The 23501-nt window shown below is 43.0% G+C and overlaps 2 protein-coding genes across 2 annotated transcripts; both read right to left on the reverse strand.

Moving 5' to 3' along the window:
- Positions 1–1357: 1357 nt before the first annotated feature.
- LOC139344723 (von Willebrand factor A domain-containing protein 7-like) lies at positions 1358–11306 on the reverse strand. The gene is made up of 15 exons (XM_070983073.1): positions 11117–11306; positions 10763–11035; positions 10572–10665; positions 10310–10444; positions 8938–9124; positions 8663–8838; positions 8369–8481; positions 8162–8278; positions 7756–7956; positions 7541–7673; positions 3740–3889; positions 2931–3023; positions 2570–2841; positions 2126–2419; positions 1358–1807 (listed from the first exon to the last, which is right to left on the reverse strand). The coding sequence occupies exons 1-15, from the start codon at positions 11294–11296 to the stop codon at positions 1400–1402; spliced, it is 2826 nt and encodes a 941-aa protein (XP_070839174.1). The 5' UTR covers positions 11297–11306; the 3' UTR covers positions 1358–1399.
- A 3941-nt stretch (positions 11307–15247) lies between these two features.
- LOC139344775 (von Willebrand factor A domain-containing protein 7-like) lies at positions 15248–21704 on the reverse strand. The gene is made up of 15 exons (XM_070983149.1): positions 21503–21704; positions 21078–21350; positions 20807–20900; positions 20556–20681; positions 19143–19329; positions 18872–19047; positions 18585–18697; positions 18368–18484; positions 17736–17945; positions 17512–17644; positions 17081–17230; positions 16716–16808; positions 16350–16627; positions 15929–16222; positions 15248–15797 (listed from the first exon to the last, which is right to left on the reverse strand). Exons 1-15 carry the CDS (start codon positions 21680–21682, stop codon positions 15363–15365), a joined length of 2859 nt encoding a protein of 952 aa, XP_070839250.1. The 5' UTR covers positions 21683–21704; the 3' UTR covers positions 15248–15362.
- Between the last annotated feature and the right edge of the window lie 1797 nt (positions 21705–23501).

Here is a 23501-nt window from a genome sequence, read left to right on the forward strand (position 1 = left end):
TGCCCCTTTTGTCTGGTGTTCAACATTCTAAAGTTAATTTCCTGGAGACAAATGACCACCTGCCAACCTGCCACCAAGAGGTGCTGGACACCCTTCACATGTGAGAGGCTACACTGTGGCCAGCTGGTCTTTACCCATCCCAGGCTGCATGGATCCACACATATATATATGTGTGTGTGTGTGTGTGTGTGTGTGTGTGTGTGTGTACATACATACATACATACATACATACATACATACATACATACATACATACATACATACACACATACATGCAAAAAAAAATATGTAATAAAAAGTATGTATGTATGTGTATATATACACACATATACAATTTTTTGTTCCGCAGTAACAAAACAAAACAAAAATCTTTATGTATGTACACATACATACATATCGCTCTGTTGTTGGCTGTAAGGAAAAAAACTGAAATGTAAGTATGTATGTATGAATGTCTGTGTATATATGAACATACATACAAAAAGTTTTTTATATACATACAATCTTTTTGATGGTTTTTTTTGTTCTTCCAGCCAACAACAGCGCGATAGGTTGGCTCTGTTGTTGGCTGCAAGACCCAAAAAAAAATTATATATATATATATGTGTGTGTGTGTGTGTGTGTGTGTGTGTGTGTGTGTGTGTGTGTCCAAAAAAAGACAAAATGTATGTATGTATATGTACGTGTATACATACATACATACATTTCAGTTTTTTCTTACAGCCAACAACAGAGCGATATATATGTATGTGTATATAAACACATACATACATACATTTTTTTTGAGAGAGAGAAAGCCAACTGGCAACTGATACAGTAGGAAAGGGTGATTGGGAGGAATCGTATAAATACAGTCATTCATCCATCTTCTTCTTTTTGTGTGCTGTTTGTCACTCGATGTTACAGCTAATGTTCTACATACTGCCACCTGTTGTCCCAGAGGAGAATTGTGCAAACACATCAAATAAGTGGTTGTACATGCCAGCAACATTACAGCCAATCTTTTTATTGAGAAAGGTAAAAAATACAGGAGTTTTACAGCAAAACATTTAAACAGGATAGTGGGACAGAGGGGTAAATTATGAGAGAATCCTGGGGAAAACAGCAGGTAAAATGTCTGTTACTCAGCTGAACTTGACAACAATCCAAACAGAATCCAGAAAAAAACAAAACTTTGTAACCGTTGTCACAGCAAGGTCAAAATGTTCCCACAATTCAATGTCCTGCATAGATCTTTGAGGATTTTAAGAAGCTCCCCCTTTGCAAGTGTTTGCTTGATTTTATTCATTAGTGGCTGCTAATTTGCCAGGCTAGTTGGAAAGCAATCAGAAAAATCATCATAACATTTACTTGTGTGCAGAGTAATGCAGCTTTAAATATTCACTACTTTGACATGGGGTCACTGGATGCCCAGTTCTGTTAGTATATGGAGCCCTATCACCACTATGCTTAGGCAAAGAAGTGGTGACTGAGTGACTTTGGTGGAGAAAGAGATGGCCTCTGGTGGTCTTTCCCGGAGAGTGTAGAAACAGGAGCCTACATTACCCACCCGATCCACAACCAGCAGCTCCATATCAGGGGAACAACACGATGCACTGTAGGACACAAGTGTTATGTTCTCATTGCCAGCGGCCAGGCTGGTGTTCATGGTGCCGTTGCCCAGTTTGAGGCTAACGCGGTCGACACCCGTCCCATCAGCACCGTCAGTCACCTGAGCAGACAGCTCCCACATCAACAAACTGCAGTTTTCAGAGCAGTTGGACTGCAGGCTGAGCAGCTGACACACTGGATGAGTGAAATCAGTTATCTATGAGGAGAAGAAAAAGTATATAAAATCAGGTTTAATGTCAGTGAAGTGTGAAGGTAAAGACATTTCGAGATGCAGAATGCTTTATTTTGTGGGTTTTGACAAATTTCACATTAGCTTCCAAGAAGATTTCTGAAAACTATTATGTGATTTGTGACTAATTATAGGGAAAATGGAGAAGCTATTGAATGGGTCAATTAATTACGAGCATAATGTAATTACAAATTACAAAGTTTTCTAAGGAAATTCCACACCTGTAAAACAAAGAGTAACCAAAGACTGTTGTAAATAAATGTGATTCTTCAGCGGGGGTCTTACTGTGTTGATGACGGTGACACGCAGCACAACATAGTTTGTATCTTTGCCCCCAGGAGCTTCGGCCTCAATGGTCAGGGTGACATCAGTACCTGATGGGGTGTTAAGAGGAGCTGAGAGGGTCACTGTACCATTAGTGCTGTTTCCAGCTTCCACCAATAAACTGCTTGGAAATGTTGAGTCAAAACGTCTGTTGTTGGTGGCTCGGATGGTAAAGTTTCCCTCTGTTCCATCGGTCATCACAGAGAAGGGCACAGAGAATGGTTGTCCTGGTGTCAAGATGCTATTTGAATCAGCCTAAATATGGAGGGAATTAGACAAGAGTAGTGATGAAGCTCTTTCACACTTTATTATAAAGTAAACATTTCAAGTTTTCATTGCTGCATATCTTGTCATGTTTGATAGGATGTTTCTGTGACACAGTGATGGTGTGGGAAGAGTACTCACAGTAATAGTCAGATTGGAGGATCTGAAGTTGGTCGATGACTGCCTTTGGAAGATTACTGAGGTTTTGGCGGTAACACCATCAACCCGCCCCCTCACCCGCACCACGAACACTACTGGTGGTATCCTGTCTACCTGCACTAAAAAGTTCCCGCCCCCCTGTGGTTCCACAACTCCTTTAATCTCCTCTGACCCCGACGATTCAACCAGAGCGACTTCTGTCACCGTGCCAGAGTCAGTCCCCGTTAAAGACACCAACAAGCTGCCATTTACACCTTAAAAGAAAAAGAAAATGATGCCTGACTTGATGATGTTATGTTACATTAACATATCATCAAATTCACATCTTAATTGCTTCCTTTACCAGCTGGGGGACGTGTGTCAAGAACATCAAATCCCTTGAATGGGCCCTGTGATATCTCCACAAAGTCAAACAGGAAGTCAACAGGACTCTGACCTGCAAATAAAAAAATGACCAAAAAAAGGGCTGAATGAACCAACCATACGTCCCTCTGTTTTCAGAAATAAATAACATACATAACATAAAAGAGTAGACTAACACGACGCTTACACATCATTACATCTCAAAACACACTAAACTGGATGAGCTGCAAGGACAAATGCACTTGGATAAAGTTAACGCTCCTCAGTGGAGTTTGGATGCCCACCTTTCACAAGACCATCCATCCATCCATCCATTATCTATACCGCCTATCCCTTTCGGGGTTGCGGGGGGCTAGAGCCTATCCCAGCTACAATGGGCGAGAGGCGGGGTACACCCTGAACCGGTCGCCAGCCGATTGCAGGGCCACATTCAAGGACAAACAACCATTCACACTCACACTCACACCTACGGACAATTTAGAGTCATCAATTAACCTAATGAGCATGTTTTTGGTCTGTGGGAGGAAGCCGGAGTACCCGGAGAGAACCCACGCATGCACGGGAAGAACATGCAAACTTCACACAGAAAGGCCCCGCCTGACCCGGGGATCGAACCGGCAACCTTCGTGCTGTGAGGCACGCGCACTACCTGCTGCGCCACCGTGCAGCCTTTTACAAGACCACAATCTGAAATTTGAATATGAATGTCACACATTACCAAAGTTTCATGGATGGATTTGGTAAAAATTCATGTAATGACAGTCATAGTTTGGAGAATGGAGTTCTCACCTATGACCTTCAGCGTGTAGGAATTATTTGACGCCATCTTCATTTCCCATTGTCCAGCTTCTTTTATTAGTCGCAGAGTAATGAAGTTTCCAACTGACTGGGATGCAGTGATCAATGATCCTGTTGTGTCGCTGCTTTGCTGAGATTTACCTTCAAACAAAAGGCAATAATAAGAAGGCTGAACGGCACAAGGTCATAAGAATCCATTATGCAACATACTGACAATTAGATGTGCTGCATTTATTCTTTCACATAAAAACATTTTCATATTATTTGGAAAAGAATATAACTGATTGAATGAGTGATTGGTAGTTCCATCATCACCAGATCATCTTTCCTATTAATTATTCCTGTAGACTCCTCCTTGAACCGACACCTTATCGTGGTGGAGGAGTTTGAGCACCCGAATGATCCTAGAGGCTATGTTGTCCGGGGCTTAATGCCCCTGGTAGGGTCTCCCAAGGCAAACAGGTTCTAGGTGACGGGTCAGACTAAGAGCGGTTCAAAAGCCCCTTATGACAGAAAAACAATCAAGGAAGCGTACATCGCGCGGATTTGCGTCACCGTGGCCCCATCCTGGAGCTAGGCCTGGGGTTGGGGCTCGCAGGCGAGCGCCTGGTGGCTGGATCTTTGCCCACGGGACCCGGCCAGGCACAGCCCGAAGGAGCAACGTGGGCCCGCCTTCCCGTAGGCCCACCACCTGCAGGAAGGATCAGAAGGGGCCGGTGCTATGTGATATGGGTGGCAGTCGTGGGCGGGGGCCCGGCAACCCAAACCCTGGCTCTGGAGACATGGACTGTCACCTCGCTGGGGGGGAAAGAGCCTGAGCTAGTGCAGGAGGTTGAGCGATACCGGCTAGAGATAGTCGGGCTCACCTCCATGCACAGTCTGGGCTCTGGAACCCAACTCCTTGAGAGAGGCTGGACTCTCTTCTACTCTGGAGTTGCCCGTGGTGAGAGGCGGCGAACTGGTGTGGGCTTGCTTATAGCCCCCCAGCTCAGCCGCCATGTGTTGGAGTTCTCCCCGCTGAGCGAGAGGGTCGTTTCCCTGCGCCTTCGGGTCGGGGATGGGTCTCTCACTGTTGTTTCAGCCTATGGGCCGAACAGCAGTGCAGAGTACCCGGCCTTCTTGGTGTCCCTGGGAGGGGTACTGGAAAGTGCTCCAACCGGGGACTCCATTGTTCTGCTGGGGGACTTCAACGCTCACGTGGGTAGCGACAGTGATACCTGGAGGGGTGTGATTGGGAGGAACGGCCTCCCCGATCTGAACCCGAGTGGTGTTCTGTTATTGGATTTCTGTGCTAGCCACAGTTTGTCCATAACGAACACCATGTTCAAGCATAAGGGTGTCCATCAGTGCACGTGGCACAAGGACACCCTAGGCCGGAGGTCAATGATCGACTTTGTAGTCGTATCATCTGACCTTCGGCGGTATGTCTTGGACACTCGGGTAAAGAGAGGGGCTGAGCTGTCAACTGATCACCACCTGGTGGTGAGTTGGATTCGCTGGCAGGGGAGGAAGCGGGACAGACAGTCGCCGGTGCCTGTCGTGGCGGCAATCCCCGAACCTGGTGGTGGACACCGGAAGTAAGGGATGCCATAAAGCTGAAGGAGGAGTCCTATCGGGCCTGGTTGGCTCATGGGACTCCTGAGGCAGCTGACGGGTACCAGCAGGCCAAGCGTGCGCCAGCTCGGGTGGTTGTAGAAGCAAAAACTCGGGTCTGGGAGGAGTTTGGGGAGGCCATGGAGGAGGACTACTGGTCAGCCTCGAGGAAATTCTGGCAAACCTGTTCGGCGCCTCAGGAAGGGGAAGCAGCTTTCTGTCAACACTGTTTACAGTGGAGATGGGGAGCTGTTGACCTCGACTGGGGATATTGTCGGGCAGTGGAAGGTATACTTCGAGGATCTCCTCAATCCCACTGTCATGTCTTCTGTAGAGGAAGCAGAGACTGGGGACTTGGAGGTCGATTCATCCATCACCGGGGCTGAAGTCACTGAGGTAGTTCGCAAGCTCTTCGGTGGTAAAGCACCGGAGGTGGATGAGATCCGCCCTGAGTACCTCAAGTCTCTGGATGTTGTAGGACTGTCTTGGTTGACACGTCTCTGCAACATCGCCTGGCAGTCGGGGATGGTGCCTCTGGACTGGCAGACTGGGGTGGTGGTCCCTCTTTTTATAAAGGGGGACCGGAGGGTGTGTTCCAACTATCGGGGGATCACACTCCTCAGCCTTCCTGGGAAAGTCTATTCCAGGGTACTGGAGAGGAGGATCCGGCCGATAGTCGAACCTCGGATTCAGGAGGAACAATGCGTTTTTTTCGTCCTGGCCGTGGAACACTGGACCAGCTCTATACCCTCCACAGGGTGCTTGAGGGTTCATGGGAGTTTGCCCAACCAGTCCACATGTGCTTTGTGGACTTGGAGAAGGCATTTGACCGTGTCCCTCGCGTCATTCTGTGGGAGGTGCTCCAGGAGTATGGGGTTGGAGGCCCTCTGTTGAGGGCTGTACAGTCCCTGTACAACTGGAACAGGAGCTTGGTCCACATTGCCGGCAGTAAGTTGGACCTGTTCCCAGTGCATGTTGGACTCCGGCAGGGCTGCCCTTTGTCACCAGTTCTGTTCATCATTTTTATGGACAGAATTTCTAGGCGCAGCCAGGGGCCAGAGGGTGTTTGGTTCGGGAGCCAGCAGATTTGGTCTCTGCTTTTTGCGGATGATGTTGTCTTGTTGGCTCCCTCGAGCCAGGACCTTCAGCATGCACTAGGGCGGTTCGCAGCCGAGTGTGAAGCAGCTGGGATGAGAGTCAGCACCTCCAAGTCCGAGGCCATGGTTCTTGACTGGAAAAAGGTGGCTTGCTTCCTTCAGGTTGGGGGAGAGTTCCTTCCTCAAGTGGAGGAGTTTAAGTATCTTGGGATCCTGCTCATAAGTGAGGGAAGGATGGAGCGTGAGATTGACAGGCGGATTGGTGCAGCGGCTACAGTAATGCGGTCACTGTACCGGTCTGTCGTGATGAGGAAGGAGCTGAGCCTTTCGGCTCAGCTCTCGATTTACCGGTCAATCTACGTTCCTACCCTCACCTATGGTCAATGAACTTTGGGTCATGACCGAAAGAACGAGGTCCCGGATACAAGCGGCTGAAATTAGTTTCCTCCGCAGGGTGGCAGGGCGCTCCCCTCCCTAAGGAGGTGTTCCAGGCATGTCCCACAGGGAGGAGGCCCCGGGGAAGACCCAGGACATGCTAGCATGACTATGTCACTCGGCTGGCCTGGGAACGCCTCGGGATCCCCCCGGAAGAGCTGGGGAAAGTGTCCGGGGAGAGAGAAGTTCGGGCATCCCTGCTCAGACTGCCCCCCCCCGTGACCCGGCCCCGGATGAAGCGGGAGAAAATGGATGGATGGATGGATGGATATTCCTGTAGAAAACCGGATTTCTTTTAAGGATTTTCTTATTCGTCTTAGAATTATCATTTGTGAGGCTTTTCTGGCAGCCTTTTTCTCTTTGCACCAATGCAACAAGGTATAAAATCAGATTGAATGAATTCAATTCATATGCTGTCAAATGAATGACAGTCTAGCATTCAGCTGTTAATATAATCTTAATAAATGCTGTTTTGTTGCATGAGGCTCTCAAGCAAATTCCATAACAATCTGCAGAGGGGAACAATAGGGACTGCCAATGCTCTGCAAAGAAATTGGGATGATTTGAAATCAATGTAATGGCACACTTGGGCTAAAATAAGACACATGAAGCCCTAAGTGTAGCTTTCATGAAGAGGAAATATTGAACTTAAAAAAGGCTGTGTTACCTGACGGGCTGATGAGAGTGAAAGTGACGGAGTGTCCAGTGATGTAAACTGTGAGGTTTATTACTGTTTCATCAACGATAAAGGTGAAAGTATCTGCTCTTCCTGGACTCCTGGCTGCCTGCAGAAGGGTCACCTGGGGACCACATTAAGCAGATGATTCAGCTGAAATCCTCAAATTGCCAAAATAACTGGTAATGAGGTCTTTGTGTTATTACCAGAGAGGAGCTGGAGGACTCTGTTATGATGCTGATGGCCACAGGGAGCTCACTCTTTGTGACTTCAATAACCTGACCTCCTGAGGCCTGAGCCAGGTCTCTGTACAGCTGGGCATCAGATTCCTTTATCCTGCTGTGTTGCTGCTGACTGTCATCCCTCCGTCTCCTGCGACTGGGCAACGTCGAAATCATGAAGTTCACCTGCACTTAAGAAAGGGGAATGGAAACTAGGTTAACCAACTCAGAAAAGAGTATGGTTACCTCTATAAAAAGTACAAAAAGCATCAATTCTTCCATAGATGGTATATTATTATTATTATTATTATTATTATTATTATTATTATTATTACCTGTCATTAAGAAAATTCTAAAATCATAATGCCTGACATGTAGATTAGATACTCACCACTGATTGAGTGCGCTCTATGAGTGCTATCACTGTGCTTTTCAGGTGTTTGTCTTTAGCTCCTGCATCCGTGAAGAGGAAGATCTCAGAGTTTGAAGGAGCACTAGCTAAAGCCAGCTGTGCGAGGAGAGCACGGGATAGAAAGGACAGTTGTTTACACATTAACAAGCTTTTTGGGGCAGATTTTGAAGTCACACATCACAGCACCTGAAGCCCTGAAAGACTCAGTTCCTCCTCATCTCCTCCTCCAGATGCTGATAGTGAATCAATAACAGTCTTGAAGACTTTTGGGTCTGTAGTCTTTATCAGTGGCCCAAAATCTGGAGTTCATTCGGAGACAGGAAGAAATTTTGTTATTCTTCAACTCCAGGAGGACACGTGAAAATTATTTCCTTTGGCAACATTTCAAAATTTTCAAGCAAGCACCAAGATGATGCTTGTTTGTGATGAGCATCTTTCCACATGCAAAGAGATAATTTGCCACCTCTTAAAGATCCTTACCTGGATCATTGAAAGGTACAAAAATGTAAAGTGCCGGCTCATTCTCTGTTCCCACTTCACTGTTGATTATAAAGGAAGTGACATTTGCCACTGTTGCGATGTCATCACTCATGCTTTTTGTGGTGTCAATCACGAAACAAAGAGCTTTACTGGATCCTTTGGAGATTCCCATCATCCTGAGGGACGGAGAGAGACAGATTAAACAAATACATGGAAAAAACTTAGAACTACCTCTTTACAGTCCATAACTGAAACATGCAGAGTGGATTTCATACTGGAGGAATGGTCTGTCGCCAGCAGCCCCTCGAATGTCCTCTAGCAACTCGCTGGTTGCAGCTATCGCCAAATTTGCGGCATCTGTGTGGAGATATCCGTGGCTGGCATCGAAAGTGTCTTTGTTGATGCCACCTTTAGGCTCGATTTTACTTGTTTGATCAACTGCTCCTCCATGACTGCATTTTCCTTTCAAACAAATAGCAAGAGAGAAAGATATCAAAATTTTCTGAGGAGTATTCCACCGGTTAAATACATGCTTTTATTTCTGTAGATCATTTTTAGACATTTTAGACACTATGCAGCTATTAGTGAGAGTTTTCACTTGAATCATGTCATGAATGTTTTGAGAGAATAAGCCGACAGCCATGATGATGTCTCTGTTTGGAGAGACACACGTGGCAGCAGTCTACACAGCTGACTCAGAGCAATAACTCAATAGGAGGGGGTGGAAAATGTCTCAGAGACAGAAAACACAACATGAGGAAAAGCATATGGGCACAACAAAAGAAGAGGGAAAACAAAGCTTTAACAGAGAAGTTCATGATGCACAGATGAGATTTCCGTGCAACAGTGTGAACATTTCACCTCATGCTGTGCTCGCGGCACCTTTAAAGCAGAAATCTGTAACGGTGAATGGTGAATGCAAGGTGACCCCGCAGACAAAGTGACAATGAAACATGGGAAACATTGAATGAAGGTGGCTGTTGAGGTCTGTTGGCTTTTAGTCAGCTGTTAACTAACAGAAAGGTGTATTATGTTGATCTTGTTAATGACAAAACAGGTTAGTCAGGGAAGGATATATTATACATTATATACTGTTTAGGCCATGGCTGCACGGTGGCGCAGCAGGTAGTGCGCGTGCCTCACAGCAAGAAGGTCGTAGGTTCAATTCCCGGGTTGGGCCTTTCTGTGTGAAGTTTGCATGTTCTTCCCGTGCATGTGTGGGTTCTCTCCGGGTACTCCGGCTTCCTCCCACAGACCAAAAACATGCTCATTAGGTTGATTGGTGACTCTAAATTGCCCCTAGGTGTGACTGTGAGTGTGAATGGTGTGTGTATGTGCTCTGCGATCGGCTGGCGACCGGTCCAGGGTGTACCCCGCCTCTCGCCCGTTGACAGCCGAGATAGGCTCTGGCCCCCCCGCGACCCCGAAAGGGATAAGCGGCATAGAAAATGGATAGATGGATGGTTTAGCCCATTTCACAACATCTTGCAGTGCTGCTAACATAACAGAAGTTGTTAATGTGTCTGTTCTATTAAAATGAAACCATAGAGTAGAAATCTCAAAAACATGTGGATGTGGACCACCTGAGTCAGTGCTGAATGCTGAAAGTACAATACTGTGACTTTAGTGGTTGAATGAATCCTTTACCTTTAGGTTTGGTGGAGACTAAAGGCACAACACTGAAATATCCTGAGACCAGGATCCCCTCCTCTTTGATGTCCTCCAAGATGTTGTTCCTGCAGTCATCTCCATCACAGTTGCGGCACGTCGCCCTGCTCTCCTCTGCAGAAGTACAAATCAACACTTCAGTTATGTTTTCTTCTTCTGTTTCTCTACAAACACATCCAATCTACATTCCCCATCATTCCCCACACAGCCAAACACAGATGTCACGTCACGCCATCCTTACCTGCTATGTTACCAATGCTGGTGTCTGATCTGATCAGATTGGAGTTTGGGAGCTTGTTACCCAGCTCCACCCAGTTACTATGACTGTAGAAGTCCTTCAAGTTGACAAAAGAAGATGAGGGTTAATAATCCAATAAATTCCTTTGAGTTAAAACCAGTTCTAGTAAAACTTCTCAAAGCAATGATAAATACCTGTAGAGGATGACAAATTTCTCCCAGTTTCTGCCTGGCTGCCTCATAGTTTTCCTGCTTGTTGCTTGCCTTGACAGCCACTACTCCCTCAGTGATGATTTTCCTTCCTTGAATAAACATTTCATCATCAAAGTGGAAGCTTGCATTAAGGGCATGACGAATGTCCACCCGTATATTCCTCAGTGTGATGAATGTGATGGCTTGGCGGAAACTCTTGGCTGATTTTGGCGCTCCACAGGCTACAGCGACAGCCTCTGCAGTGAAAGGCTTCGCCTGCACACACAAAGTCAAATATTACTAAGAGGTGTACTCATTTCTGGTTAAAAGAATAAGTTAATTTAAGGGAATACTTACAGGAATAGTGAAGTCTGTCCCCTCAGCCTGGGCCAGAGCACGGCACACCTGCACAGTGACATTTAAAATGGCTCTCTCTGTAATTTCCAGGTGATTCAGGGAGTCTCCTGGCAATATCCCAAAGCCCTGAGCTCCAGTGTGCAGGAGTAGGAGACACAGCACAGCCAACCCTGAAGACATCACTCCTCGGCCTGTCGAATACTCTGAGGAAGATAGACACAAATTTATTTCACTCTGTTCTCCTTCAGTGGTTCATCACCTGAGAGAGGAGTCATCAGTTATTGGTTCTTTAACCATTAACCAAAGGAGCTCTCAAAAGTTCCTACAGTCTGCTAAATTCATACGGGCATGTTTATGGTCACAAATACTGCAGGCGAGTGAGGGTAAATGATTCCATGCTTTTCTAGTTTCTTTTTTTGAACTTTCTGTTTTTTTAGTAAAAGAGTTTGGTTTAAATGACAGCAAGGAGACAGCTGGTGTTTCCTGGATATGACTCTATAACTCACTTGTCACTACACAATAACAGACTATAATACCAGCAGTGCTGTAGACCTATAATGCTAAAAGCCAAACAGTTTTGCTGCAGGGGGAAGCTTTATCCCAATGACACAAACTCTCCAAGAATCAGTTCATACCTACACTGACCTGCTTTATGTAGCAAGAATTTACATACAGCATTACCATAAAGCTCTAGTGCTTGTCTCCATATGCCCAGAAGAATAGATTTTTATCAAGTGTCCTGTTTAAATAACATTCAAATCTCACATTAAAGCATGACCACTTACAAAATAATCATTTATGTATATCTGCCTAAAGATTTCCATATCAACTCTTTAAACTCACACTTTAAGGCTTGTGTATAACAGCAGACTGGAAGTCTTGCAAGAAGAAAAACCTCAAAAATATTTTCTTTCATACAATTTACCAAAGAATGCATAGTATGTGGATTTACAGTCTGCATAAAGTCAAACAAATCTGATGTCTGTCTGTCAGGAATTACTTAAACGAGTTAGAAGAGTACTATACCTTAGTCCTTCTTGTCATGCTATAAACTTTTCATATTGTGACAACACCTGCTCTGAAATTCACAGTCAGGGCGGGGTCATGCAGGACTTGTTCTACCTGTTGCTTTGGTATGATTCTGCAAATGGGGAATCATTAATAAACAGTTGCATGTCAATGTCGGGATTGTTCGGAAATACAGGCACTGCCACACTGATGCCACAAAAGGAGATCTTTTCTTTGAGGCTTAATTTTTTTCATGACAAAGCTAAAATCTTTACTAAAATGTGCAATAATCTATATGAACTCTGGTACATATGACTGCTGTGCTTCCAGATCATTGTGTTTTGCAGAGTCATTGTTTAAACAGTAATTATGGAGTTTCAATTTAATTTCTGGTAAACCTTTACTCTAAGCTAGAATTAATAAATCTTAAACATTAAAAAAAATACACAATGAATTCCAGACATTGATAGATAAACCTTTAAAATGGATTGTTTTTATCTGCTGCCTGCACAGGTGTACTGTGACAACAACGCCCTTCCCTGCCAATATGCCTTTTGTTCACCTGTTTTTACCTGGTGGGTGGAGAAGGGGATCATCAGTGTCAATGTAGAGTGTATAGAATTTCACCCATAGGCTCTAAAGAGCCTTTGTGAAGCTCAGTGACAGTTGCTCGGGCTGTCACCATCTTGGCAGTGCCTGACTCCAAAAAATAGGAGTTGTCATCAGCAGGAAAATTAGTGGTAAGAAAACCGTTTTTTGTACCAGGTTGTAAACAGGTTTGATTTCTGATGCAAAGTTGGGCATTTTAATATGGGGGTTTATGGGGACTTTGGCACCAGGCACAAGTGGCCATTTGAAGAACGACAGTTATTGGCGCTTCAGTGTTGGCTTAATTTTTCAGCTTCAGAGCTTAAGTAGTAGGTAGTCAGGTAGACCAACACACAGAGAACTGATGAACTTCTGCCAAACTTGTTGCCTGGCTGACCTCTGCGGCAGAAAATAGGCCGTCGTGGACTCAAGGGTGGCACTGATGGAAAGTTCAGTGACAATTTCCCAATACACAACACTGTGAACTCATGACACAAAAAACAAACTTTGCAATGCATAACTGAAATGTACATCAGTTGATATGTGTTATGTGTCATTAACCATATAAGAAGAATGTGAAGTTTTGAGTGAACATGGCGCTTTGGATGCAGAGACAATAAACTCTTCTTTATTCACAATAAATAAGAAAAGAAAAGAAAAGAAAAGAAAAGAAAAGAAAAGAAAAGAAAAGAAAAGAAAAAAATCTGATTGGCAAGAGCTGAAAGTAAAAGGAAAACACACACTGACACAGATCAAAGCAAACACTGCAGGCAGATACTGTGCAGATGCAAATTGGTTGGTTCATTCAAGGTTACTGTTGAAAGAAGTAAACCACAGAGCACTCTGTTGGGTCCTCCATTTTCAGACGAAGACTTTCAGTCCTTTCCGCTACACCCACAGGTAGACTGACAGCATCTGATATTTGTGATACATACAATGGAAACTGATAGGAAATTCTTTCTACAGCTATGCCTACTCAACTATCTTACTGGACTTGTGAGGGAATAGCTGCACTGGCAGCACTATGCACAAATGCTAACATGCTGATGTTAAGCAGGTGTAGCCTAATGTGCAGCAATGTTAGATTAGCATAATAGCATACTAATACTTATTAATCAGCACAAAGCATTAAATACAGCTGAGAAGGACAAGAATGTCAATAGTTTTGTGAGAATTTCATCAAATCAACACGAATGTCAGTGCCTAATTTCATGAGAATGCAAGTAACAGTTGTTGAGATGTTTCACTCAAAACTACAAATGCGAACCTCGAGCAAAGAGGCAAAGTGAGGGGGGCAGTAAAGTCAGTATGCTTCATCCTATGGGCACCATGAATGTCTGTACAAATATCAGCAATTGTACAGATATTGCAGTTTGGACTGGTGGTGGACTGACCCACTGAATAACATGTGTTAACGCCTGTCTATTTCCTGAGATGTGGGTAGTCTTAATTTGGGAAGTTTTGTTCCACAGAGATTTTTTTTTTTCTTACCCTGATTTTTTAGTTTTAATTTCTAAAGTATGTGTGTGGCCAGCCTTTTATGAATGAATGAATGAATGAATTGATTATATTATATTGATTGATATTATTGATTGATTATATTGATTATATATTAACTAAATTGTTCTTTTTTTTTTAATATTCTAAGATATTAAATACATATACATATATATTAAATATTCTAAAATAAAACTAAAATATTCTGTTTGTATTATTGTTGTTGTGGGAGAATATCCTTAATCAGTGATGTGATATAACTTGTTTTACTCGTGATCTCTCTCTCATTATTTGTCACCGTGGATGGCCAAACAGGTTTATAAGGGTTTATCAATTCAAAATCACACTGTATGCCAGAGGGGGTGCCTCTTTTTTTGGGCCACCAGTCCCATCACTAATGTGAGAAATTGCATAATTTGGGGGGGGGTCTTGTATACAGGTCTTGTATTCTTGCTTGTCTTAAATAGTTTAAGGATTATTTATGGTGACATGTGGAAGTGACAATTTGATGTAAGTGAGGCTTGCTCATTCTTCCTCCACTAGAGGGAGCTCTAATGGTTTCAAACCTGTTATCTGCTGTTCTCTGCTCCCCCCCATATGAGACAATAGAGGAGTGTATGTTTGGAAAGTGCTTCTTTCCGTTTTCTATACAAGCTTTTGTTTATTTTATTTTGGTCACAATTTGGTGATAACAACTATTGATGGTGTTTTATTTATATAGTGTGGATAATCACACGTTGCTTCATTCCGACTGATTCTGAATCTATGCAGCTCCACACAGACAGGTTTATTGAATGACATTGGATTGTTAACAATTATGCAGATAAATAATAGAATTTTCTCCCTGAGATATATATCTAATTTTGAAAGATCAAATAAATGTACCAAGGAAGGTAGACCAAAAATCAAACACACCTGTCAGTATAACACAATACAGTTCAACAACACAACAAACTACAACCTCCTCAATGAACACAAAGCTGACAATGTCACCTTCTGCAAACTAATTCATAGGATTTATTGCAGAGTTGGTTATCGACTGTGTTAGTTTAACCTACAAGCACTTCATAAATTGTCAACTGAGTGCATAGTTGATTTTCCAAAGTCAAGAGAGCATTTTAAACTGTAACTATTCACCACCACACGTCAACAATCAGTGGATCTGAATGTCAAAAGGTAAATTGAGCCCGAGAATCATGATGATGAGGCAAAGCAGAAAAGACTGAACAGTTTTGGTGGATGAAGACACAGTAGGTGCTGCTGTCGGAGGCTGTGGATTACCGGTGGACGTACTCCGGACACTGTAGGAACAGGAGCCTACATTGCCCACTTGATCCACAACCAGCAGCTCCACATCAGGCGAACAGCAGGACGCATTGTAGGACACAAGTGTTATGTTCTCGTTGCTAGCAGCCAGGGTGGTGTTAATGGTACCGTTGCCCTGCTTGAGGCTAACACGGTCGACACCCGTCCCTTCAGCATCGTCAGTCACCTGAACAGACAGCTCCCACATCAACAGGCTGCAGGCTGCAGAGCAGTTGGACTGCAGGCTGAGCAGCTTACACACTGGATGAGTGAAGTCAGTCACCTATGAGGAGAAGTAAAAGTAGATAGAGTCAGGTTTCACATCAGTGATTCAACCAATAAACACAATGATGAAGGGATTAAAAAAGATAGAGAGATTATTCAGAGTCTTAACAATTCCTGACAAAGAGTTACCGTTGTAAGGACCGTGAAACGCAGCACAGCATAGTTGGTGTCTGTGCCTCCTGGAGCCTTGGCCTCAATGGTCAGAGTGACATCAGTACCTGACGGCGTGTTGAGAGGTGCTGTGAGGGTCACTGTACTGTTAGCACTGCCTGCGGTTCCCAGGGACAGAGTGGACGGGACCGTTGAACTAAAACCTTGGTCATTAGTAGCTTGGATGCTGAAGTCTCCTCCTGCACCACTGGTCGTCACAGAGAAGGGAACTGAAAGCGACTTTCCTGGTTCTAAGACGCCATTTGAATCGGCCTAAAAGAGAAAGGAAAAGGAAGGAAAGTGGTAAACTGTCAGCATCAGTCATATAATTAAAGGACTGCAGCAGTGCAACCAATCTTCAAAGTCATATCAGGTTTTTAGATGGATCAGTTTCACTTACAGCAGTAACAGTCAGAGCAGACGCCCTGATGTTGGTGTTTGACTGCCTTTGGAAGGTCGTTGAGGACGATTTGGAGGAACCATCGCTGTTCTGCCCCTTCACGAGTACCACAAACTCCTCCGATGGTATTTTGTCGAAATGAGCTAAGAAGTCTCCTCCACCCTGAGCCTCCACGCTGCCATTGACTTGTCCTGATCCAGATGATTCAACCAGAACCACTTCTGTCACTGTGGCCGAGTCAGTCCCGGTTAAGGTCACCATCAGACTACCATTAACACCTTGAGAAAAAGAAGAAGTCCACTGAAGCATGCAAGCATGAAGTAGATGAAACTGCTTTGGCACATCACAAAGTTCTGTTTCCTTTACCAGCTTTGGGACGGTTGTCTACAACATCAAAACCTCCAAGCGGGCTCTGAGATGTTTCCAAAAACTCAAACAGGAAGTCAATGGCAGTCTCACCTGCGTTTCAAGAAGTTGCAAGAAAGAAACTCAACCAAAGAGGCTACATGCAGAAGACAGTATTAGCGTGATTACTAGTAAATACTCATTAGATTTACAGTTCTTTTCAAGCATGTTTATCACCATCAAACTAAGCTCAAGCCTCCACAAAACAGCAGGTCCAACACTATTCCACATACCATCCCTTCACAGCAAGCGATAGTTAAAGCTAAAATAATTATGAAGTTATGTATTCATTTTGTGTGCCAGCCACATAATCATGGAGGTCTCACCTACGACCTTCAGAGTGTAGGGATTTGTTGACACCATTTTAATTTCCCACTGTCCCACTTGTGTTTTTAGCTGCAGAGTCTTGAAGTTTCCCACTGACAGGGACGCAGCGATCAGCGATCCTGTTGTGCTGGTGCTTTCCTGAGACACACCTAAAAGCAAAGCCATGGCATGAGTGGAGCTCACTGGTTAAAAGACCGAGAGGCAAACAAACATTTTGCATTTCCAACAATGAAACATCTCAGTTTCTTAGATCTGTTGTGAAGTAGTAGCATGTTATTGACAGTGTCAATAACACAGTGTCATACTTAATACTACCACCAGATAGGGCCAAAGACAAGAATTTGAACAGCTGGGTGGAAATTGTGGTGGAAACTGATGCTTATTAACTGCTACAATAATACAAATAACTAAATCTGGAACGAAGTATCACCTGAGGGACTGATGAGAGTAAAGGTGACAGAGCGCCCAGTGATGTAAATTGTGAGCTTTCTTACTGACGCGTCAACTGCAAATTGGAAATTTTCAGCCTTTCCTGGACTCCTGGCTGCCTGCAGAAGGGTCACCTAGGAGGTTAAATGAAACTGGTGACACCACTGATTTTTTGGAAGTCTAGAAAAGTCACTGGTAATGGCCAGTGAGTGCATTTGTTCATACCAGAGAGGAGCTGGAGGACTCTGTTATGATGCTGGTGGCCACAGGGAGCTCACTCTTGGAGACTTCAATAGCCTGACCTCCTGAGGTGTGAGCCAGTTCTTTGTACAGCTCAGTTCCTGATGTCGCTACACGAGCAAGTTGTTGTTGCTGGCTGTCACCACTCTGTCTTCGACGACGAAACCCCAGAACATTAGTAATCATGAAGTTCACCTGAAAAGAAAACAGATGAGGGAGAATTTTAGGGGTAAAGACAACAATATTAGAATATATGAATAAAGTTATTATGTTATAAATTCAATATTGTTTAACTAGGAACTTTTTTTTATTTGTTTAATGCTTTTATGATCAAATCCCTGCAAAGCTAATGACATGTCCATAGCCTGAGGACCACTTGGTGTTTAATGCTAGTGAGCAATGCTAACACGTTAAACTGCTATGTTGAACATGGTGAATTTGACATGCTGACATTAGCATTTAGCTCAGTCCATAGTTGTTTCTCTGTGCAGCCTCATTCATAGCATCTATTACAGTTTTTACATTAAGTTTTTAAATGCTTTCCTATTACTTCACATACAACTATTGCAAAGTCTTTTTCTACACCATATGCTGTTTTTTTTACAGTGAGTACTGACCACTGTCCTGGTCCGCTCGATGAGTGCAGTCACTGAGCTCTTCAGGTCTATGTCCTTAGCAGCTGCATCCGTGAAGACGAAGATCTCAGAACCAGGAGGAGCTCCAGTTAAAGCCAGCTGTATGAGCAAGAGATGACAGCCATGCATGATGCTGTAGTCAGACTTCATATTTTGTTCATATTATCAAGTTATGCAGAGGTAGATTTTGAAGCAGCACCCGAAGTCCTGAAAGACTCATTTCTGGAGCATCTCCTCCACCGGTTGCTGTTAGTGCATTAATGGCATTCTTGAAGGCGTTTGGGTCTGTAGTCCTCGTTAGCGGCCCAAAATCTGGAGGAGACAGGAAAGGAAATTATTTTATTCTTATTATGCGTTTGTAACTTTGTCTTACTATCTCAAAATTATACTGTTATTTTATTTGATCAATCTTAATAGTATAGAAAGTGACAAAAAAATAACAAAACAAGGACTGTAAAGTCTACTCTGGGAGCATTAAGATCCTACCTGGATCATTGAAAGGTACAAGAATGTAAACCGAGGGCTCGTCCTCGGTTCCCACTTTACTGTTGATTATAGAGGAAGTGACGTTCCTCACTGCTGCAATGTCATCGCCCATGCTTCCTGTCGTGTCTATCACGAAACAAAGAGCTTTACTGGATCCTCTGGAGATTCCCATCATCCTGAGGGATGGAGAGAGAAGGATCAAACAAAGAGATAAAAAAAACCTTTCCCTCTTCACAGTACTGAACTGGAACATGCAGAGTGGGTTTCATACTGTAGGAATGGTCTGTCGCCAGCAGCCCCTCGAACGTCCTCTAGCAGCTCACTGGTCGCAGCTATCGCCAAATTTGCGGCGGCTTTGTGGAGATGTCCATGATCAGAGCTGAGAGTGTCTTTGCTGATGCCACCTTTCGGTTCGAAGAAACGTGTTGAATCAAGTAATCCTCCATGACTGCATTTTCCTGTTCAGAATGAGAAGCAGATCAAGAGCAAAATGTTTCATACAGCTTTACGTATCCCTCTTCTTTAAAGAACACCACCGCCGGTCGGAGACAATCGACTATGTCAGTGTATGTTTTTAGCACCACCAGCAGCATGCCTCAAAATAACAATGCTAGTGTCGGTTGGTCCACCACTTTGGTCCAAACTCAAATATCCTAAAAACTAATTAATGGATTGCAATGAAACTTTGCACAGACATTTATGGTTCGCAGACCCAACGGATGAATCCTCTTTGACATTGGTGACCTCAAGAGGTCAACAAAAACTGGAAAGTGTTTTTAGAGTTATGTCCCAAATTGATACTACAAACTAATTCAAGCAGGTTTTGAGTGTTCACGCTGGAAAGTGCCAAAATTAAATACACTCAAAACAAGGGCTATGCATACTAAAAAACATCAAATGTTTGAGCCATTCTCTAACAATGCAGTGCGCAAAGGAGTAAATATAGTTAAATTAATTATTTTGCTGTCTATGTTAAGTTTAATTGGCAGTGACATAATAACAATAATAATAATAATAGACTTTTCCCAAATGTCCCCATAACATGTTAGGAACCAAACAATGAACTGTAGCGAATGTTAGGAGAGGACCTTAAGAGGGCGTACTGGAGATGTTTTAAGGATGAACGAATGGGGAAACAATGTATATAAAACTGTTCTTTGTATCAGGCTGTAAACATGTTTATTTCTGCTGTAAAGTTGGGCATTTTAATAGGGGGGGTTTACAGGGAATGACTTGTATTTGGAACCACCCTCAAGTGGCCATTCGAGGAACTGCAGTTTTTGGTACTTGGACGTTGGCTTCATTGTTTCAGCCCTGGAGGTTGCTGTTTGCTTTTATTGGTTCAGAGTTTGTTAACACAAAAGAATTTTGATTTTTTTGAACCACAGTGATCAAATTGAACATTTGTGCAAGTACGGTAATAATGATGTAGATGCTAAACATGGAACATTCTGGCATTTCCAAAAGACTGCGTACACATCGTCAAATACCTTTTCATAAGATTTGCATGCCATGCTGCCAGAGCTTTGCAATGATCATCTGAAAATGGCTCAAGTTGACTTTTTTTTGCATATTTAAGCAGCAATTTTTATTATTATTCTGTGTAACAAACCACCTGCTATGTCAGGTTACTGTGACATAAGAAGTGTTTCTTGAGGTTTGCAGGTATGAGTAGGCCATTTACCTTTTGGTTTGGTACCCAGGAAAGAAAAATACCCTGAGATAAGTATCTTTTCCTTTTGGATATCCTCCAAAATGTTGTTTCTACAGTCATTTCCATCACAGTTGCGGCAGGTTGCTCTGCATTCAGCTGTGGAAAAGAAAATACAGGCATTTCGTCAGTGTTTTGTAAAATGATGTCTTATCACATCTCATCTGGGTTTCTGTTTTCCATTTCAGTAACACAGCCAAACACACATTACACGATCTCTTTACCTGCTATGGTGCCAATGCTGGTGCCTGGTTTGATCAGATTGGAGTTTGGTAGTTTGTTTTCCATTTCCACCCAGTTACTATGACTGTAGAAATCCTATTATTCAAAAAAGAGATTAACAGTTACAACATGTCAAAAGCAGCATCTCTGTTATATCTTTATGTATGAAATCACCTTTTCTGAACTTCCTTTAAAGAAGTGAAATGAAACAAACAGCAGTGAATACAATTTAAAGAATAACATTTGTGTACGAAAATGAAGAAATAATAGTACCTGCAAAGTATGTAAGATTTCTCCCAGTATTTCTCTCGCCACCTCAAAGTTCTCTCGCTTGTTGCCGATCTTCACAGCTGATAATCCATCTGTGATGATTTTCCTTCCCTCTGAAAACTTCTCATTGTCAAAGTGATACTGTGGGTTGAAGAAATGCCGATAGTCGATGCGCTTATTCTTTTTTTGGATCAGTTTGATGGTTTGGACAAATGTCTTGGTCGATTTGGGTGCTTGACAGGCAGCGGCGACAGACTCGGCAGTAAAAGGCTGTGGCTGCGCGCACACACACACACACACACACACACACACACACACACACACACACACACACACACCTTTATTTCAGTATCATCACATTATTATTAAGAATACAGGCTCTGGTCATTTGAAAGGTTGAAAAGATGATATATTCTTTTATTTCTTACAGGAAAAGTAAAGTCTGTGCCCTCGGCCACGGCTAAGGCACGGCACGTTTGCACGGTGGCATTTAAGATGGCGCTCTCAGTGATCTCCTGGTGATTCAGAGACTCTCCTCCAAATATATTAAAGCCAAAAGCTCCAGTGTGAAGAAGCAGGAGACACAACACGACAAACCCTGAAGACATCACTGCACAATCAGTCAGATTCAACACTGGAAAGATTCAGAAACACACAGTCAGTCATTAAGATCAGGCCTGACCAGGCGAGTGTCACATCAGCTCACTCCATATGTTCAATTGATGCTGACATTAAAGTTCTTGTGAAATTGTTATTTTCTAGACATTCAAAACATTTCTCATTATGGTATACATTCCTCAAAAATCATATACAATGAAACACTGACTAAATTATTTTGGCATTAAATAATACAAATATTAACTGACCTGACCTTGTTTCACAACATTCATATAGATGCTGATTAGCAGATATGGCTGTACTGTACCTTAGCTCTCGATGCCGTCCTGTAGACTATTTACCTATTTTGCCAAGTTGATTTTTAAGGCTGCCTATCAAGGGTGGAGTCACAACTGTTTGACCTGTTTGACATGTCACATGCTGCTAGAATAAAATGATATTTTTCCTCCACATTTCTTCCACTGCAAGCTATGATTACACTGGCTTGTTATCATGCCATCAGATCGCACGATGAGAGAAACTGATTCATGAAAGCGATAGCATTTGTTGGTATGTCTCTTGGACAATGCCTCCATATTCCTTAGAATGAGATAAGAGTACTGAAAGAGGCTGAAACAGAATCATATCAAACACTACAGACAGGCCGATAACATGCAGATGCTTTTTAAATCATTTCATTTTCACTTCTCGTGGTAACAGGTTGAGTGAGAAGCCTGTTTTAGCAGTAAGATGTGAATTGTGTGCCACAGAACAATGAAAGAAATGACAATCCAAACCTTTTCTGCTTATGGTGAGGGGACGTTTTGAAAATGATCACATTGGACACACTGCATCAACAAGTCAAACATCACGGACAGGGATGGGCACTTCAGGATATTTATAGCTCTCCACTCAAAAATGTGTTTTTTCTTATTGTTTCTTCCCTTGGTTGTTTGACTTTCAACGAGTGATCTATGAGCAGTTTGACACTAGAAGTCTGTTTCCTCATTCATCAGCTTCCAGCTGTGACACCACAACTGGAAGCTGCAGTGCTTCAAGATTCACCTTCAGTAGTGGTGTGTAATTAAGTACATTTACTGAACTACTGAAATACAGATTTGGTGCTTAACTTGACTTTTACCATTTTGTGTTACTCCACCACATCTCAGAGGCCAATAAATGACAGTTTACTGCACTTCATTTGTCTGACAGATGTAGTTCATATTTCATTTCAGATTAGGATTTCAGATTAGGATTTTTCAAACCCTTTTTTCAAACCCTTTTTTCAAACTCTTACATTATCAAATGAAATAAAGTAAGCGTTTTAATGACAATTTGATTGTGGATTGCATTTTAGAAAATGTAGAGGAATTTATGAAAAGTAGCTCACAATGACAAATGTAATTATAAGGGACACTCCACTGATTTTACACATGATGTTCAGTTTGTTCCTCTTGAGGAGAATTAGTCAGCCTGTGTAAACAAACCGGCGTATAATACTTTCTGTCGCTCTTAAGAAGCATTCCATTTAAAAAATACCCCAGATGAGATCATTAGTTTGGTTTGGGCTTGAGACTCATACCACCTTGGTTTCTGTTGTGTAAATTTGATTCAGCGGCTGGCTGTTTACCTCAGTCTTCATGCTGAAATAATGTAAGCGACAGCTTTCTGTCATCTCATATTTACACTGAACAAAATTATAAACACCTTTTTTTTTGCTCCCATTTTTCATGAGTTCACACTTGTTTAAATCCAGGCTGGTGAACACTAGTCCTTTGCCAAGACAATCAAACCACCTGACAGGTGTGGCACACCAACATGCTCCATTAA

Source organism: Chaetodon trifascialis, chromosome 16, assembly GCF_039877785.1.
Source record: "Chaetodon trifascialis isolate fChaTrf1 chromosome 16, fChaTrf1.hap1, whole genome shotgun sequence".
In the NCBI taxonomy this organism is placed as follows: Eukaryota; Metazoa; Chordata; class Actinopteri; order Chaetodontiformes; family Chaetodontidae; genus Chaetodon; species Chaetodon trifascialis.

What these genes read in the sequence shown, in the direction of transcription:
- LOC139344723 (XM_070983073.1), bottom strand. Translation starts at nt 11,296, where the DNA reads ATGTCTTCAGGGTTGGCTGTGCTGTGTCTCCTACTCCTGCACACTGGA. An exon ending in GGACAGACTTCACTATTCCT is followed by an intron (nt 11,036 to 11,116) that starts GTAAGTATTCCC and finishes TTGTGTGTGCAG; the next exon opens with GCGAAGCCTTTCACTGCAGA. An exon ending in CAGCATTGGTAACATAGCAG is followed by an intron (nt 10,445 to 10,571) that starts GTAAGGATGGCG and finishes GTACTTCTGCAG; the next exon opens with AGGAGAGCAGGGCGACGTGC.
- LOC139344775 (XM_070983149.1), bottom strand. Translation starts at nt 21,682, where the DNA reads ATGTCTTCAGGGTTTGTCGTGTTGTGTCTCCTGCTTCTTCACACTGGA. An exon ending in CAGCATTGGCACCATAGCAG is followed by an intron (nt 20,682 to 20,806) that starts GTAAAGAGATCG and finishes TCTTTTCCACAG; the next exon opens with CTGAATGCAGAGCAACCTGC. An exon ending in TCGAGCGGACCAGGACAGTG is followed by an intron (nt 17,946 to 18,367) that starts GTCAGTACTCAC and finishes TTTTCTTTTCAG; the next exon opens with GTGAACTTCATGATTACTAA.